Below are 17824 nucleotides of genomic sequence, written 5' to 3'. Positions count from 1 at the left end.
GATATTCTGAATTAAAAACCACTAAAGTGAAACCTTTGCTTTGGTGGGAAAACTGATACTGGACAGCTGGAGCGAAGAATCAGCTGTGGTTAAGAAAAGGCCAACATAATTGAGGACAAACCTTCAGGGAAGTGTTTCCTCGATGTCAGCACACAGAAGCTATAGTCCAAAGAGACCAAGGCCATACCTTGTGCCAGCAGCCGAACTTGGTAATGTGTAAGAATCACCCAGGTAGTTCTCATTTTGAAGGCATGAAAGGTTCACGGAAAGCTGCTGAGGCTTGGCTCTAAAAGAAGCCATTGTTGAACATGCACTCTATTTGCAGTAAAAGCCCCAGGATTGGAGGAGTCAGGGAAAACCGAGGATTGGCACCACGTGGCAGGATCCGAGTCCCTGAAGAGAACCCTTGAAAGACTAGTGGTGAAGTACAGTCCACTTGCAGCAGATACCCCAACATACTGCAGATTCCTGTAGCATGGGATGACCTCCAAGGACAGCCGCCAGCGATGGAGCGAAGCCACCCTGAGCCTGTCAGACAAGCTGCAAGTGCAGAAAATACAGACCTGGAGAAGTGGGGCTCTTTGGGGCCCGGAGGATTGTGGGAGGGTCCCAGACCTCAGGGCTGAAATTTTTACACTGCTAAAGTGTGGTATCGCTTTTATTTGATTATGGCTGTGCCCAGGATCTTTCCTCTTGAAATAAGAAAGTATTTAACTTGTTACTTTGATTTGACAGGAGCCCACAAGTTGACTCTGAGCTTTGAAAAGAGACTTTGTCATTTTAGAAGAATTTTGGCATTTAGCAAGACGTTGTATATTTTAAAGAGAACAACCTTTTTACAGTGTTTGAAACTTTTAAATGCTGTGTGACTTAAAATTTGTGTTTTCTATTGTAATATTAATATTAGCATACTATCTTGATGACAAGTGAGAAAGGAAGGGTTCAATAGCTATGTGTTTTTGTATGAAGTCGACAAGGGGTCAGCTGTGCTGGCTAGTGTTTTGTTAATTTGACACAGGCTAGAGTCATTTGGGAAGAAGAAAAATTCCCCAACACACTCGCCTGCAGGCAAGCCTGTGGGGCATTTTCTTGATTGATTATTGATGCGGGAGGCCCAGCCCAAGAGGAGTGGTACCACCTCCTGGGCAAGTGATCCTATACTGTATAAGGAAGCAGGCTGGACGAGCCATGAGGAGAAAGCCAGTACCAGTACTCCCCTATGACCTCGGCATCATTCCTGCATTCATGTTCCCGGTCCAATGTCCCTCAAGGATAGACTGTGATGTGGAACTATAAGCTAAAATAGATCTTTTCTCCCCAAGTCACTTTTTGTCATGCAGTATAAACCCAAACTAAAACATCTATTTTCCCTAACTTCTTCATATGGGCCCTATGTATCTAGAATAGTTAGCCTATTCAGTTTTCATCTCATTTAAATTAAAAACCAAAAGTTTACATTCTAATTCATCTATAAACTATAACTAAATCTCTGTCTTTGGCATGCATCAATTACAATGGAATTTAATTTTGATTAATACTTCGGTAGTCTTTTCTTGATTGGGTTCAAAATTTAGCGGAGTTTGTAAATCTCCTACTGTAAACCCAAAGTTTTACCTTGGCATACTAGATAGTAGACCCATGACTCTCTTCAAAGGCAAATGGACTTTATAGACTTATTTTTAAAAAGAACTTTATACTGTTTAGGGACATTAAACAGTACACTAACTAAGCAACATTGTGATGACTTGAATACCAATGAACCAGGAACATATGGGTTGGATTTTCCTTGACACACAAGCAGGTTTGAATAAAAGAGGAAAAAGTCATTGGCAAAATTCAACCTGAGTATTGCCAAATATAAAATGTCTGAAAACAGGGCTTTTAAAGCAACATTCTAATGAAGCCCAAAATACTATCTTTGTTTTTCCGTCCTTAAATTATTCTATAAATCTGTGTTGTAAAAAGAAGGAATTAATTTACTTGGAAGGTTTAAACACACAAAGTACCAAACAATGGTACTTTTATCATGTTGGGGTTTTGGACAGAGACCCAAATTTAAAATTGAAATTAAAATTACCATCTAATGAACTATGCATGTAAAAAAAAATTACACATATGTACCAGAAATATTCATGAAGACTGTGTAAGTCAGGTAAGTGTAACTTCACAATTTAAGAGAGTAGAGGTCTTAAGTTATACATCTAAGCCTGTTTTCTATTTTAAAAGTAGTATCTATTTTTACCACAGACACTAGTAGCCATCATCAAAGAATGCTGGACAACTTTGAAAATGATTTTGTAAATTGTATAAAATCATTTTCTGAGAGTCTCTGTATTTTGCAAGAAAAAAAGATATATTTGAAATGTTTGCTTTGTTTTGTTGAAACAAACAAATGGAGCTCAGAAAATCATCTGTTAAGCATGAAAAAAAATTCAACAAAATATCCTTAAACTCTCATGACAGATCCGTTGCAGTTCATTTGTCAAATTTCTAAAAAAGATTATTTCACAAACATAGTTTCCACAGGTTCTCTGAGTCACAATGCTGCTTTTTATTTCAATAGCCTTTTGATTTCCAAAATATATTTAGACCTGTTTCCCATTTTCCTTTTCAGGAGAGGATGAATAAAATTCAATAGTATAACTCACTGACTTTCTCCTCATTTTGTGACTGAAGCTATTTAACTACTTGACTGTGGTTTGGTCTTGTTGACATGTGAGCCACAAAGGCCTTATTTAATTTTCAAGATAGTTTTTTTCAAGTATAGTTTATTACATTTTACTCACTTATTTTTGTGTGCATATGTATATGTCTAGGGGTTGTGCATATCATGGCACATTCATGGAGCTTAGAGGACAGCTTGCAGGAACCAGTTCACTCTTACAAACAGGGTCTTGGGGATTGAAGTCAGGCCATCGGGTGTGGCATGAGATAACTACACATTGAGCCACTTCACTACCCCTCAAGACATTTTTTTGATACATGTGTCCTGCATTGTGCAAGCATGGTAGATACAACCATGAATGAGAGATGCACAATTCCGGACACCATGAACCTGATATTCATTCAAACACACAATCATAGATTGGTCCCTATGATTGATTGAAGCTATACTTTCCTGTTACTCTTGATCTAGTTGCAAGACTGTACTATTCTTTACTTGAATTCCGTGTTCCTTCCATGACTCCACTCACTTTCTTAATAGAATTTGCAGCCATTTTATGCATGAGAGTTGTTCTATCCAATTCTAGATGGTTAACTTTCACCTAAGCAGACCCCACCATTGCCATTCTATACATTTATTAACATTGTGTCCCTGTCCAGGAATAAATCACCCCTCCAGTTTCCATTGACACTCCTCACATCCCCAAAATTCTCTTTCTCTTCACCTCTGTTTCTTAAGCTCCTACCCCAAAGCTGGGAGTGCCGATGGAAGTCAATAGTAGAATGATAGTCTAGCATGCAGGAAAAACTAAATTCCGTTCTTGGGGTAGTAGACAATGAATGCCTCCTTGTCTGCCTAATATATTTGAGGCAGGCCTGGGATACATAAGGTAATACCTCAAGGAAACAAAGTATTTTGCTTTAAAAAAAAAAAAAAAGTATGTTCACAGTCTAATATTACAAATAAAAGATGGTCTGTTGGCTCTATTGAATTAATGTCCTGTTTGCCATTTTTTCTTTGCAGGAGAGGATAAATAATATTTAATTGAGAACTTTGAAAACATATATCATCATTGGGAGTGAGTGAAACTGCAAAGAGCTGAAGCATCTGGTTATTTATATTTATAGGAAAATAATGTCACATGTACATTTGCAATGAGGCTGCAGTTAGTAAAACTAAGGTACCAGGAGGGTCCTCGGTCTCCCAAGGCTGTGTATGCTCTACTTTTTGATTAAAATCAAATCTGGTTCCAGCCATGAAGGATCATAAAAAAGGAGCTGGCAGATAGTTAATCTTTTAAATCTTTGTGAAGACTGAATAGAGGCAAGGAAGGAAGTTACTAGAACTGAAATGAAGTCATGCTGGGCATGGCAGTGCTTTCCTACAATCTCAGCAGTTGGAAAGTTGAAGCAAGAGCATATTTTGAAGACCACCTAGGCTTCATTGTGAGACTGTGTCAAATTAACAAGACGGATCTGCCAAGGGGCTCGTGCAGAAACGGTTCTTACACAGGATAACCTGACACTAACTGAATATGTTCTAACATTGACTCCTACTTACATCCTGTTTATGATATTTGTTTCAGAGAGAGGCATATTTCTTTAAAGATTTATCTATTGTTATGTGTATAGGTGGTTTGTTTGCATGTAGGTCCATGCACCACATGAATGAAGTTCACATGGGGGCCAGAAGAGGTCTCCAGATCCCCCAAAACTGGAGTTACAGACTGTTGTGAGCTGTCACATGGGTGATGGCAAATGAACCCAGATCCTCGGCAAGAACACCAAATGTATTTAACTGCTGAGCCATCTCCCCAGGCATCACACATGGCCATATTTCACCTCAAGATTGGGAAAACATATCTAGCCTGTATCGGGGGAAGAGGATTAATATACTAAAGAGATCATTATTCTTGCCTGTTTAGCTGTCATACCATTGAAAAAAAATGAAACCCAAGAAATGAGAATTTCTCAAAAATCTCCTGCTGTAAGAAGAAAGGGCAGCCAAATAAAGAACTTGCCAGACAATGTTGAAATAGAGACTAACCTCAAAAGAAAGAAAGAAAGAAAGAAAGAAAGAAAGAAAGAAAGAAAGAAAGAAAGGAAAACACTTGGCCCTGAGACAGTGCTGGGCAGGTGACCACGCCTCGTGATCCTGCTTTGTCAAGTGTATATCTTGCTTACTATTTAAACCTTATCCTCATATCAAGACTCTGAATATAGACTTGGATGGTCAAGGGTCATTGGATGTCTTTTATCCTCTTATCAGTGTGGCCATACTGAATTAGTATTTCCTTTCTGGCTTTTATTATTTTTAAAAAATTGTCTGAAGATTATTTGTGCATGAAAGACCAGGTAGCTTGGCACAGTGAACTATTTTAATATTCTTCACATTAGACTTCTATGGAAACAAAGAAAAGCACCAAAAGGTTGGATCCAAAGCAAAACTTAGGTTCTAAATATCTGAAGTATTTGAAAAGAATTTAATGCTAGTTTATTTTGGGCTCAAAATATAAATAATATAATAGTTCTTTAAGGCATAATTACTCATGAAATACAAGAGAAATAAATATGGGGCAAACTAAGTATATAAAGTTCTTAGAGGGAAAAGAATTGACAGTAGAACAGAAATTAAATTGTATAGTGAAAGAAATAGGAAAGCAATAGAGGAAAGAATGGAAAAAAAAGAGAAACTTCAGAAAATGCATGTGTGGTAAGAAAAGGAGTGGAAATTAAAAGAAAACAAACAGACTGATCATGTTTCATAGATTTCTTGATTTGTTTAGTTAGACATTTCAGGCATATCCTCTGGGAGAACACTTGGGTAAGTACACACCACTAATTTAATTTCTCTCCTTTGGGTCACATACCAAGAAAGAAAACAGTTGGCTCCACCCCCACAAAGCTGATTTCCCAGTCACATTTCTGACCAGTAGTGTACAGTAGTCTAAGACAGTGAGAATTATTGGAAACTCGTTTAAATATGCTCTTTTCCTTGGCTTACATTTATAAAGCTTAAACTTAATTTTCAACAATAATTTCAAATCCATAATTAGAAAATATCCTACAGCCCAACATAATTGAGTTACTTACAAAATTTTAGAATTCAATATAGCAAATGAAAATCTGTAGAAAAGTCCAAGATTTTATCTGATAACACTTTCAGTAGTAACTGATTTTTTTTTAAGACCAAGATTTGGGAGCACTTGATTAACCTTGGGACATAATTTGTGACTATCAACCTCATTCCACATAAACAATCCTTGAAGTCGAAACATTTATGATGTCACAAACAGGCTATGAAACTGGCTGGACATAGGAGAATCACGATCAGGTATTACTTCCTTTGAAAGAGACAGAAACAGCTCCTATTTGGGTTTAAGTGTGGAGTCTATTAAGGCAATAGCATACTAAAACAGGAAAACTAAATGAGTCACATTCTAGGTGACCAGTGCCTGATTCTGGGAAAAACTAAAGGTAGTGTAACCTAAACAAGGATGTTTTCTAATCAATAAACCTTTAAGTTCCAAGTTCTCTGAACCTAAGTGTAACATTAGAAGGATGTAGGGCATGGGCCACAGAGGACATTTTTAAATATTTAAGAATTACAAAACAAGGTAACATAAATTGAATAATTATGTTCTATCCTCATATCATGACAAATGTAATTTTGAGCTACCCAAAAGTATAGGTTTGAATGGCAAGTGCTTGAACTCTATGTGATCAAAGACTGACAAGGCCCTGAAGAAATTGGCTGAGACTTCTCTGCCCTTATCTGATGGGGCCAAAGATTTTCTATACAGTCTACAGAGTCTGTTCATTTTGTCTGAAATTCCCATCCCTATAACTCCAACCACTAATCATACCTTTCTTGTCTTGAGGATTATATCTCAGTTCTACTCACTGTATTTTTCGCTACACCAAGGCATGCTCAGTAACATCACCATGTGATCACCACTTTGGGTCTTACTCATGACAAACTTCAGGAAGCCATTTCTGCATGTTTACTGCCATTGTGTCCAGCACACCACACAGTAGGCCCTCAGCGAACACTGTGTGCATGAAAGAATTAGAATTTTGCCTGGAGTTCCAAAAATTACTCCTTCCATAGGTGATACCGGAGCAATTGTCTTTGACCAAATACCATGCATGTTGACAACTTTGTGCAATTTCTTCATGATCCTTGCGCCATCTGTATTCCTGTATCATTAATTGCTAGTTCTTGTTTCCCTACCATATCCAATACAATTTTTCTTTTTAGACATATGTTTATATAAAATATGTATGTGTGTGTCCATAACCACAGCCAAGCCATAGGTCCATAGAACTTTCATATAGGTTATATTGCAGTAGCATGACTAGGTATGTGCTGTTTATCATATCCTTACCCAGGCCCAGATTTAGTCAATTCATGTGTGGAAAAAAAAATACAGCTCCATGAGTTGATTTATCAATATTTTGTATTATCCTAAGGAATGTGTTGCCTTGTACATAAGTATAAAGCATCAATTAAATAACACAAAAAGCCATGGGTATAAGCAAGTCCCATTGAAAACATTCAGGTCAGGACTTACCATCCCCCGTCTCTGCACAGAGCTGCAAGCCCAAATTGTTCTGTGGGTTAATCACCCAATGGTTACTGGTCACAGTGATGTCAAAGACAAGCCAACCCACATCCAAAGCTTGTGCCTTCCTTGTGTCTAACAGAAAAAGATCCGCATCCCTAAAGAGAGAGGAATGAAAAATAAATGAATGGTTTGAATGAAGACCATATGAAAGTGAAAACATTTCAAAAGCACTTTTAAGGTAAGATGAGTTAGAGAACAAGGAAGCAGGGGAACTCCAATGATGAGCAGTGAGACACTGCTACCTCCCAACCCAAACCTGGGACCTATTAGGAGTATCTGAAAGTAATTTCTATTTTTCTGTTTCTCATTGTCATTTCATGCTATCCTAATGGTCTTAATTTGGTCCCTAGTCATCAGAGCTCCCTCCAACCAACATCTGTTAGTACCCCTTTAAAAAAGAAAAGAAAAATTATTAAAATGAATTGAGACAGAAACAAAAGTAGCTGCTCCAATTTGGATGAATGTAGACTCTCAGAGGAGCCCAGGCAGGGGATGTGTCAGCATCTGTTTTAGGGATAATTGCTTTAGGCTTTACATTTTTAATATAATAGCTTTATGGGTAGTGAAGTCCAGAAGGAGAGTCACTGAGTGTGCCACTTCATGAAGACATAAATCTCAGGAGTGGAGAGGCACAGCCCTCAGTGGCATGTTCTCATTCCTCTGTGTGTCAATATCCTCTTACAACAATCATGGCAATGAATAGGCACTGGTACAACCTGAATGATATGACAATTAACATTTGTGAATAGATCTTGAATCTTGATTGTGCTATTAAGTTATAAACATATGTTTGTTGGATTATAGAGAATGGCTTCATACATCCTTTCCCTACTACCATTAGACGGTGAGCTAAGCAGTTGCCTGTCCCTGACATTTCATGTGATAAACACTCTACCAACAGAGATATCTTCCCCAGAGCCCTCAAAAGGGGTAATTTTAACAGGATAAATTAACAAAGTTCTAGCTATTTAGGTGATATTTTCCATTATTTTAAAATTTTATTACATCATATTTTCATAAAACAAACAATATCATCCAACATCAAGTCACAAATCTTTGAAACATGCCAATAATCAGTAATAACTATAGATTGATGCATATGCTTAGGGGGAAATCATACCACAGGAGTTGCGCAAGTTCTAAATGTCTGAATTTTACTAATACAAATTGCAACACATTAGAAGACAAATGTACAAAGAAGTGTGGTTTCATAAATCCATATAATCTAGTTTACCTCTGAAGAGTTATAGATATTCAACTGATTTTACAGGAATCAACACATTTTCTTATTCTCGAACAAAACTATTTTATTCTTATAATTTCTTTTCTCAATTCTCTCTTTATACTAAACTTGCCTTCAGACAATGAAATTTGCCTCTGGATGATCAAATATATTATCAGTGAACACAATGGCAGCCATTTTGTAATTTCATTCATGCAATTTCATTCATGATTGCAACTTAAACAATCACTAAGTCTGTACAAAATTGGGTGTGAATTCCTTTGAAGTATAACATTTCTCTACCAAGAATTTTATCGCCGGGAATAGTAGAAAGGTCTAATTGTTTCCTATGAACAGTCTAAAATAAATCTGTTATTCAGTGGCACTGTTTTTATTTGACATTTTTTTCCTGGACTTAGCACCACATGCATACTAGGCAAGAGCTCTACAACTGTACCAGTGCATTGACTGGAAGAGAAGAAACTCTTGTTTTAAGGTGCCCACACTTTTAGTAGTTTGAAATAGCAGCTTCAAGAAATCAATACACTCACTCACTTGGGAGATTTCCCACATGAAACAGAGTTCACTAATATAAAATACTAAGGAAAACAGGAAAAAAGAAATCATGTCTATAGCATCCTTGGGCAATGAAGCTATCAATGGATGAGTGGGAAAAAAATTGGAGTTTTAGAAAAATAACTGCAACTGGCTGTGAAGTAAATGAGAATGTGAAAGGATTGGAAAGGGAAAATAACAGATAATTTCAGGAACTAAGTGACTACAGAAGCAAATAGGAGGGATTTTTCATTAAATAATTACATAATGTTGCTTATTGCTTATAGGATGCATTTAAATACATATTCACAAGACAAAAACATCTACCATTTTAATGCAAGATAAATTTGCATTATGAACAATATTGAATAATCCCTAAAGTCAGAATATACTTACTATATCTCCATAGCACCACACTTGGAATTCAAATACAAAACTTCTTTGTGAATCAAATCACTTGACAAGAAGCAATGGGTAAGATAAGGCTACTTTTGATAATAAACTAACTATTACAAAAGCAGTATAACATTTATACTGCTTTTATTTTTTGTACTCTTTTTGCCCTTGCAAGAGATGGCATCACCAATTATATTTTTCTGCATTGTTTTATGAAGGATACTGTATGGCTTGTGGATAATATTTTTTTGCTTACCTTTAAATAAAATTGACACACATTTCACATTTATATTTTCCCACAACCTAAAAAGAGGTATAAAATTTTTGGATCCTTTGTGTCTTAGAGTTTCCATTGCTGTGATAAAACACTGTGACCAAAAGAAACGTGTGAAGGAAAGGATTTATTTAACTATACTCTCATATCACAGTCCATGATGGAAGGAAGTGAGGGCAGGAACATAAGAAACCTGGGGCAGGAGGTGATGATGCAGATGCCCTGAGGAGAGGGATGCTGCCTGTGCTGCCTGTGCTGCCTAAGGTTTGTTCCTTGTAGCTTGCTCAGCCTGTATTCTTTTTTTTTTTTTTTTTTTTTTTTTTTTTTTTGCTTTCTTTTTTATTACTATTATTTTTCTTATTTTACATATCCATCCCAGTTCTCTCTCTCTCCCTCCCTCCCATTACCTCCACCCCCAACTTCTCATCCCATCCCCCACATACACATTCCACAAGGAGGGTGATGCCTTCCAGGAGGGATCAAAAAAATCTGTCAAGTCATTTGGAATAGGGACTAGGCCCTCCCTCTGGCCTCTAGGTTAGGGGAGTATCCCTCCATGGGGAAAGTGCTCCCAAAGTCCTTTTGTGCACTAGGGATACATCCTTGTTCCACTGTCAGAGGTCCCTTAGACTGTACGGGTCTTCTAACTGAGACACATGTGAACATCATCCCTGAAGGGGATCTGAATCGGTCCAATGATGGTTTTCCAGTTATCAGTCTGGGGGTCCCTGAGCTCCCCGAGCTCCCCCTTAGTCAGGTCAGCTGTCTCTGTGGGATTCTGAAGCCTGGTCTTGTCCTCCCTCTCTGCATCTGGATTCCAGGAATTCAGCTCAGTGTTTAGCTGTGGGTGTCTGCTTTTGTTTCCATCAGCTCTATGTGGGTGTCAGCTTTTGTTTCCAGGGCTCTATGATGGTGAATAAGTTAGTCATCAATCTCATTATCAGGGAAGGGCACTGTTGCTTAGATTCAGCCTGTATTCTTACAGCACCCAGGACCACCAGCCCAGAGGAGACACCACTCACAGTGAGCTGATCCCTCTCATGTGAATCATCAATCAAGAAAATGTACTACAGGCTTATTCACAAGCCATTCTGATAGTAACACTTTCTCAATTTAGGTTTCCTCTTTTAAAATGACTCTAGCTTGTGTCAAGTTGATATAAAACTGGCCAGCACACTCTGAAATGACATACTGTAAATATAGTTTCCCAAAGCCAGGCACAATAACTCTTACAGGAAATTATGCAAATACCTTTAGGAAATCCATTTAAAATCTGTACTTAAAATTCTGGATCTGTGAATTAATTAATTTTTCTAAACTTTAGGAAGATTTGTTAATACATTCCCATAATGGATTTTAACCCATAAATCAAATTAGGATGAAAATATTAATTTGAAATATCACAAATAAGTAAAAATATTTATATAATCAGTAATAACAGATAATGTAAGAAATTTTCCTGATTGACTTTATGTAGAGATACAGATCTCAATATATATATATATATATATATATATATATAAATAATTAACTAATACATATCAAATTAATAAATTTAATATATTATCTCATAATATATGATTACTATACATTAATAGACATACATATATTATATGTGGCATATAGTTGTTGATTTACTTTTTATTATGACAAAAAACTCTAAAGGGGGAAGAGCATATGTTGGTTTACAGTTTAAGGGAATACAGTCAATTATGGTAGTGTAGGGAATGTATGGCAGCAAGAACATGCTGTGGTTGGTCACATTAAACCCACAATAATGAAGCAAAACATAGACAGGAAGTGAGGCTGACTAAGCCTTGAGGCCCACCCCCATTGCTTCACTTATTTCAATGGCATGTCATCTCCTAGACTCATATCTTACCAAGAGTTCAAGCACATGATCCTATAAAAGACATTTTATATTAAAAACAAAGCACAACCAAGAGAAGTTTTGAGAAACTGTCAGGACATTTGCCATTCTTCACCTCTACCATGCACAGTGATGTCTCCAAATTATCCAAGCTTTTTACAATGGAAACTTTTTCATCTTCTTTTATAACATTTTTCCTTGGCTAACCTGTCAAGACTATGAAAAGCATAACTCACTTACACTTCCATATCACAGTCCACGATGAAAGAAACTCAGATCAGGAATTTATAGTTGGTGGCATACCTACCCAGTTGCCAAACAAAAATAAAGAAATAAATAAATCCTCATGTCTCTTCACATAAATATCACCACCACAGTATAGAAGATTAATTGGTAGTTCTAGTATTGAGCATATTAGCAAAGTATGTCTCAAAAATGAACTAAAATTTCTGAATTTTTGTCCTAAGGTTGGACGTTTGCCCAGCCGCAACGGATACATCTACAAAACAGTCCCACACCTAAGACTCAGAGAACACTGCAGAAAAGAGAGCAGAAAGATTGCAAGAGGCAGAGGAACCGGAGTTTTGCTGTGAGATGGTGTATCCTACTGATGTCAGAAACTATACCCATAAAGTCTCACCAGTATGACTGCATAGACATGAGCTAAACAAGGATGACATCAGTGGACATCCATGCCAGTGTGGATGGGGGGAAAGCCCCAGAGCCTCAACACTACACAACAGGCAACTAAGAAATGCAGAGAGTGGGAGACACAGCTTTTCCCAGGAAGAATAACCAGTTGGTTATCAATACCAAATAGTCAGCCCTGAAAACAGGCATACAAGTAACATACAAACTGAGAACGTTACAGTTAGGAATATATACATTTATTATTCTATGCATGTAACAATAGAGAAAAAAGAGGCATGAATTTGAAAGACAGCAAGGAGTGGTGTAGGAAAGAAAAGGGAAGGGGAAAATAATATAATTAAATTATACTCTCAAAAATAAAAAAATAATGTGGAGGAAAGGTTAAAGCTTGGACTGTTTACTAATTGATGTTTTCAAATGACCCTTACAATTTCATACAAAACAAACATGCACTTTTAAAATTCTGAAAATCATGAGTATCATTGATACAGAACATCTGATTCTATATAATATTTCAAATGTTTAGATTAAAAAATAGTCAAACAACCAGGCAAGGTAACACAAGCCTTTAATCCCAGCACTCAGGAGACAGAAATGGGAGGATTTCTGTGAGTTTATGGCCAGTCATATCTACATAGTGAGTTTCAGGCCAGCCAAAGCACATAGACCCTCTCTTTAAAAAAAGGTAAAATAGTAATATTAACTGACATTAATGGAAAGCACTGCTGAAATTTCTTTAAGCTGGATTTATTTAAGAAAAACGTTGTTTTTATGTTATAGAGCTTTATTTAGATCATCAAAAAATTTTTAATATTTAGTAAATTTTCAAATGTCATTATACCCTATATTTTAGGCTGCAAAAGAATATAAATGTTTATGTGCCACCCAGTAAATATGCAAAAGGAGATAAAGTTAATTCACAGGAAAAATGATTGGACAGTCCAATCATTTTTCAAACCTTAGGAAATGAACACTGTGCCCAGGGTGGCTTCTCCAGAGCTCAGAAAAATGTGGTGTGTCCCAAGAAACATTTAGGGAAAAATCAATAAATACACTGTCTTCTGAACCAAACCATTCCCACATTTGGGTTTATAGCTGAAATCTTCTAATGCAGCAGAACTTCTCAAACTTGGAAATGTGAACACTTGGGATCAGAACATTCTTGGTCAGTTAAGGGAGATGTCCTGGGTCTCTCAGAAGGGTTAGCCGATCCATGGAGCAAACTCAGCATATCCACACACTCAATGCCAGTGGTACACACAGAGATCCCGCACAATCCCCATTACTGTGACAATCAAAAACACCTTCAGATACTGACAAGTGGTCCCTTAGGGAGCCATGTGGCCCTGGTTGAGAACTGTTGATAAAATAAAGCTTGATCCCTCTATACCAAGAAACATAAGCTGTGCTTGAGTGCTGTCCTGCACTGGACAGAATCCGCACAGCCTCCTCTAGGGACCAGGAAATCTTCCACTGTAGAAACTGTCAACATACATATATTTGGAAGAAAGACCACAAAAGAATTCCAAATCTTAAAGAAGCAAAAAGGGAGAGAGATGGTGTAAATAGGAAGGTGGTCATGAACTGAAACAGGGACAGTTGAGCCGAACACACCAAGGAGTGAAGGGAGCCAATGACACAGAGCAGTCTAGCTTAAAACGTTTCTACAATGGAGCACAGAAATTTATCTCCATAGGAGAGCATTAGAAGGAAATGTTGATGGAGAAAGCCACAGAATCAGCTGACCTGAACAAGAGGGAGCTCATGCACCCCAGTCTGATAGCTGGGAAACCAGCATAGGACTGACCCAGTGTTAGTTAATGTGGGCTTTAGTTAAGAGGACTGGGCAGTCTATGGGGCCTTTAGTAATGGATGAGTATTTATCCCTAGTATACCAATGGATTTTAAAAGCCCATCCCACATAGGGGAGGGCCTAGGCCCTGCCCCAAATGATAGGACAGACTTGGAAGACTCCCTGGGGAGCAGAAAGGATATGGGCTAGGGTTTGGTGGGGGTAATAGGGGAGGATGGGAGGGTGAGGGAACTGGGATTGACATGTAAAACAACCTTGTTTCAAATATAAATAAAAAAAGAAAAAGAAAAGAAAATGTTGACTCCTAAAAAAAAAAAAAAAGCTTATTTTCTTGCTGTTGATCATTTCACTTGTGTATTATTTAATTAATTAGATATTTGGGGCTTTTAACATTTCATTGTAATATTTTAAAGTTAAAATCCACCCCTTCATCAGCCTATAAAAAGTTCCTACCCATCCTGGAAGGTGAGCCCCTAGCGCCCTCCCCAGAGGTCCCTCACCCACCCACATGAAGAACTCATTTCCCTTCATTCACGTTTCCACATCACTCAGTGCAAACTTACATCATAGTTCTTAGCACATTGTATTATTGTTATTAAAGTCTGTGTGCGGCAGTCTCTCCACATCCCACGGCCCCCAGGCTATGAGCTTTGGAGATCTTATTTACTCTGCCTTAGGTCCTCTGTGCTTGCTCAACAAAAGCATGCGTGTGGCGTTCAGCTGCATGATCTGGAAAATTTTAATAGTGTGGAAACCTCATTTCTCAATAATGTCAATATATGAGGTGTGACTGAAGAGCAGTGCATTCTAGATGGAATTTAGAGCTGTTGGTTTTATATAAAAACGATTAAAATAAATGAAATGATAGAAAAATGTGTTACCCTCTTGAGCAGGAAAAATAAGGACTTGGATACCTATCAGAACACGTCTTTAAATTGCACATGCTTGAATATGTATAAGCGTAAATCATGGATGTAAGAGACAGTAGGAATGAAATATATAATGTAAAGAGTTGTAACTTATATAGGATAAATGAGTGGGAATGCAGATGATATAATAGCTCTGTCCACTTTTAAGTGTGGGTACATTATACTTGTGGTTAATAGACCAGCTGAGGCCTCGAATGTGAAACATATTCAAAGCATCAGTCTAAATTATATCAAAGATACACACACACACAAAACCACACCTTAGGGACAGTGAGCTACCATATAAGATAATGCATACATAATCTTAGATGCACTGAATTAAAACTTGCAGTCCATGAGAATTCACTTTGGAGTTTTACTGAAAATGCTACATTAAAAATGTTACAAGTTTGATGACAGAAGCTTTGAGAGATGACCTATGTTTTGAAAACATGAGATAATATTTTCTTTTCTTACCTCTATTTTAATTCTTTAAGAAACTGTGTGTGTGTGTGTGTGTGTGTGTGTGTGTGTGTGTGTGTATGTGTGTGTGTGTGGAACAGCAGTAAATTATTTGAAAGATGTATCTGAATTTAAAAATATTTTTATATTGTAATTCTTTCTGTTTTAACTGTGATCATATTATGTGGAAACAATGAATTTTTCACTTGGTTCTTCTCTCACAGAATTAAAGTCAAATTAGTATGAAAAAATAAACAGAATTAATAAAGAGAATTAATTTAATTTTCACTGGGGAAAATGTCCTTCCGTAGCTTGAGGAATACAAGAGAAACTTATTTTAAATCCTGATATTTTGATGTTGGTCCTTCTTGCTAAGGAGCAGTTGATAATTCTACTTAGTATATATGTAGCATGAAGTTGTTTCTCTCTATCCCTCTCTCATTCTCTCTCTTCGTGTGTGTGTGTGTGTGTGTGTGTGTGTGTGTGTGTGTGTCTGTGTGTGTGAAAATATCCTGAGCAAAAGGAGCAATTGACTTGTACTGGTCAGCTTCATGACTACAATGAAATACTTAAAATAATCAGCATATAAAAAGAAGAGGCTGTTCAAACTTGTAATTTCATCAGCTCCTGTCAGTACTGATCAAATGGCTCAATAAATACCTTTGGAGTGTTGTCTGGAGGAATACACCTTGGTAGGACCCTGTGGCTGAACCAACTACTCGTTAGTCATGAGTCCATACTTGAACAAACACAGGTAGGTAGAGGTCCCACATTCCTCTTCAAGGCATACCCCCAATAGAATAAGGGTATCTTGTAAAGTCCCCATCACCTCTTAAAGGCCTAAGATCACACTTTTGACATATGGATGTTTAAGTGGCATTCACTCTCAAAACTATAGCAGGGCCTAAATAAAAGTTGTCTTTTTATTTTGGTCAATAAAAAAATCTCTATTTAGAATCAATCAAGATATTCCCAATGAGTATGACCAGGTATATCAAGGATTCTTTTGAAAAAGACTTGAGATATTAAATAGCCAAGTACAAGTTATTGTCTATTAAATTATACATGTCAAATAGCAATGTCAAATATTAATTCAGATCAAGCAAGTTAGTAGTGCTGTGGATAAAAATAAATGCTTAAAATGCTCTTCCTTCCATTGTAGAAAAATAGTTATAAGTAAAATAAAATTATAGTTTTATAAATATTAAGTAATGTTCAAAATACTATTTTCAAATTTCACTTAACTTAAAAAGATACCAACATTACCTAATACAAAACATGTTTTATAGGACTCATTACAAATAAAGGTCCTGTATCTTAATTCTATAAGTACAACCAGTACTGGACATTGTGGGCCACCCCTGAAATCCCATCATTTGATAGGCAGAGACATAGATCTGTAAGTTCTAAGCTAACCTGGACTATATACAAGACATTACCTCAAAAAGAACAAAAAAAAAATCAAAGATCAAAAACAGCACTATAGTAAGATTTAAAAAAAAAAATACATTTCACCCATGGCCAAAATTTACAAAGGTTAAGAAAATGATATGGATCTTTGTGATTTTTTTATTAGTTCTCTTAAAAATAGCAATGCATATAGAGTAACATTTATTAAAATGATCCTCCTTAATTTGTATTCCCTGGAATATTAATAGATGCTACACATCCAAAATTTGATTAATTTTTTAAAAAGATCAGGTAAAAGAAAACTAATAGCCTTTTTTAACCCCAACTAAGACTTTGTGTTTTGAGCCTTCTCCAGGTTATCTAATAAAGGTGTTTGGCCTCAGCTTTTTATCTTCACTGATTATTGTGAGAAATTAATGGAATGTTCTTTGGAAAACTATTGCTATGGAACATCAAAAAAAAAAAAACTAAACATTAGGAACTATAAAGAGTTCTCAAGGTAAAAAAAGAACAAAACACTGACCTTTCAGTATTTGCATCACCAAATGACATAGCAGTTCACCATAAGAAATGTTTGATCTCATGAGCAGAAGCTACTGGCAGATAAAGAACACCTTGCTATAACATGTCAATTGTCCAACAAAGATAACTAATCATTGATTAAAGGTGTTATCCAAATGATTTCTGTGTTAGGTTAAAGGTAAGGAAACATGTCTAAGGTCCCTCTATAATTCGTACTTGATAGTTCATTTGCATTAATCTGTTATCAGTAACATTTTCATAGATTTAATGTTTCAGTCTATTAGCTGTTTTCACACAGTTCTCAAATATCTTTAGACAGGATATATATACTGATTGTCAGATTCTAATATAAGCAGAACTATCTTTATTCAAAATACACATAACTAATCATATAATATTCCACCCTTACCTAGCAAACCAGTCCTTCTATGACTACAAGAATACTATAT

The 17824-nt window shown here is 36.5% G+C and overlaps 1 protein-coding gene across 1 annotated transcript in view; it reads right to left on the bottom strand.

Moving 5' to 3' along the window:
- Positions 1 to 17824, bottom strand: part of Bmp5 (bone morphogenetic protein 5) — a 115518-nt gene that overhangs the window by 43930 nt on the left and 53764 nt on the right. Inside the window, exon 3 of the mRNA XM_051197967.1 lies at positions 7239 to 7387. Coding sequence (XP_051053924.1) covers positions 7239 to 7387 — 149 coding nt within the window. The remainder of the gene's footprint in view (positions 1 to 7238; positions 7388 to 17824) is intronic.

This window comes from Phodopus roborovskii, unplaced genomic scaffold (genome assembly GCF_943737965.1).
Source record: "Phodopus roborovskii unplaced genomic scaffold, PHOROB, whole genome shotgun sequence".
Taxonomy (NCBI): domain Eukaryota; kingdom Metazoa; phylum Chordata; class Mammalia; order Rodentia; family Cricetidae; genus Phodopus; species Phodopus roborovskii.
Note: the sequence above shows the minus strand (reverse complement) of the source record. Positions and strands in the feature narration are given on the sequence as shown.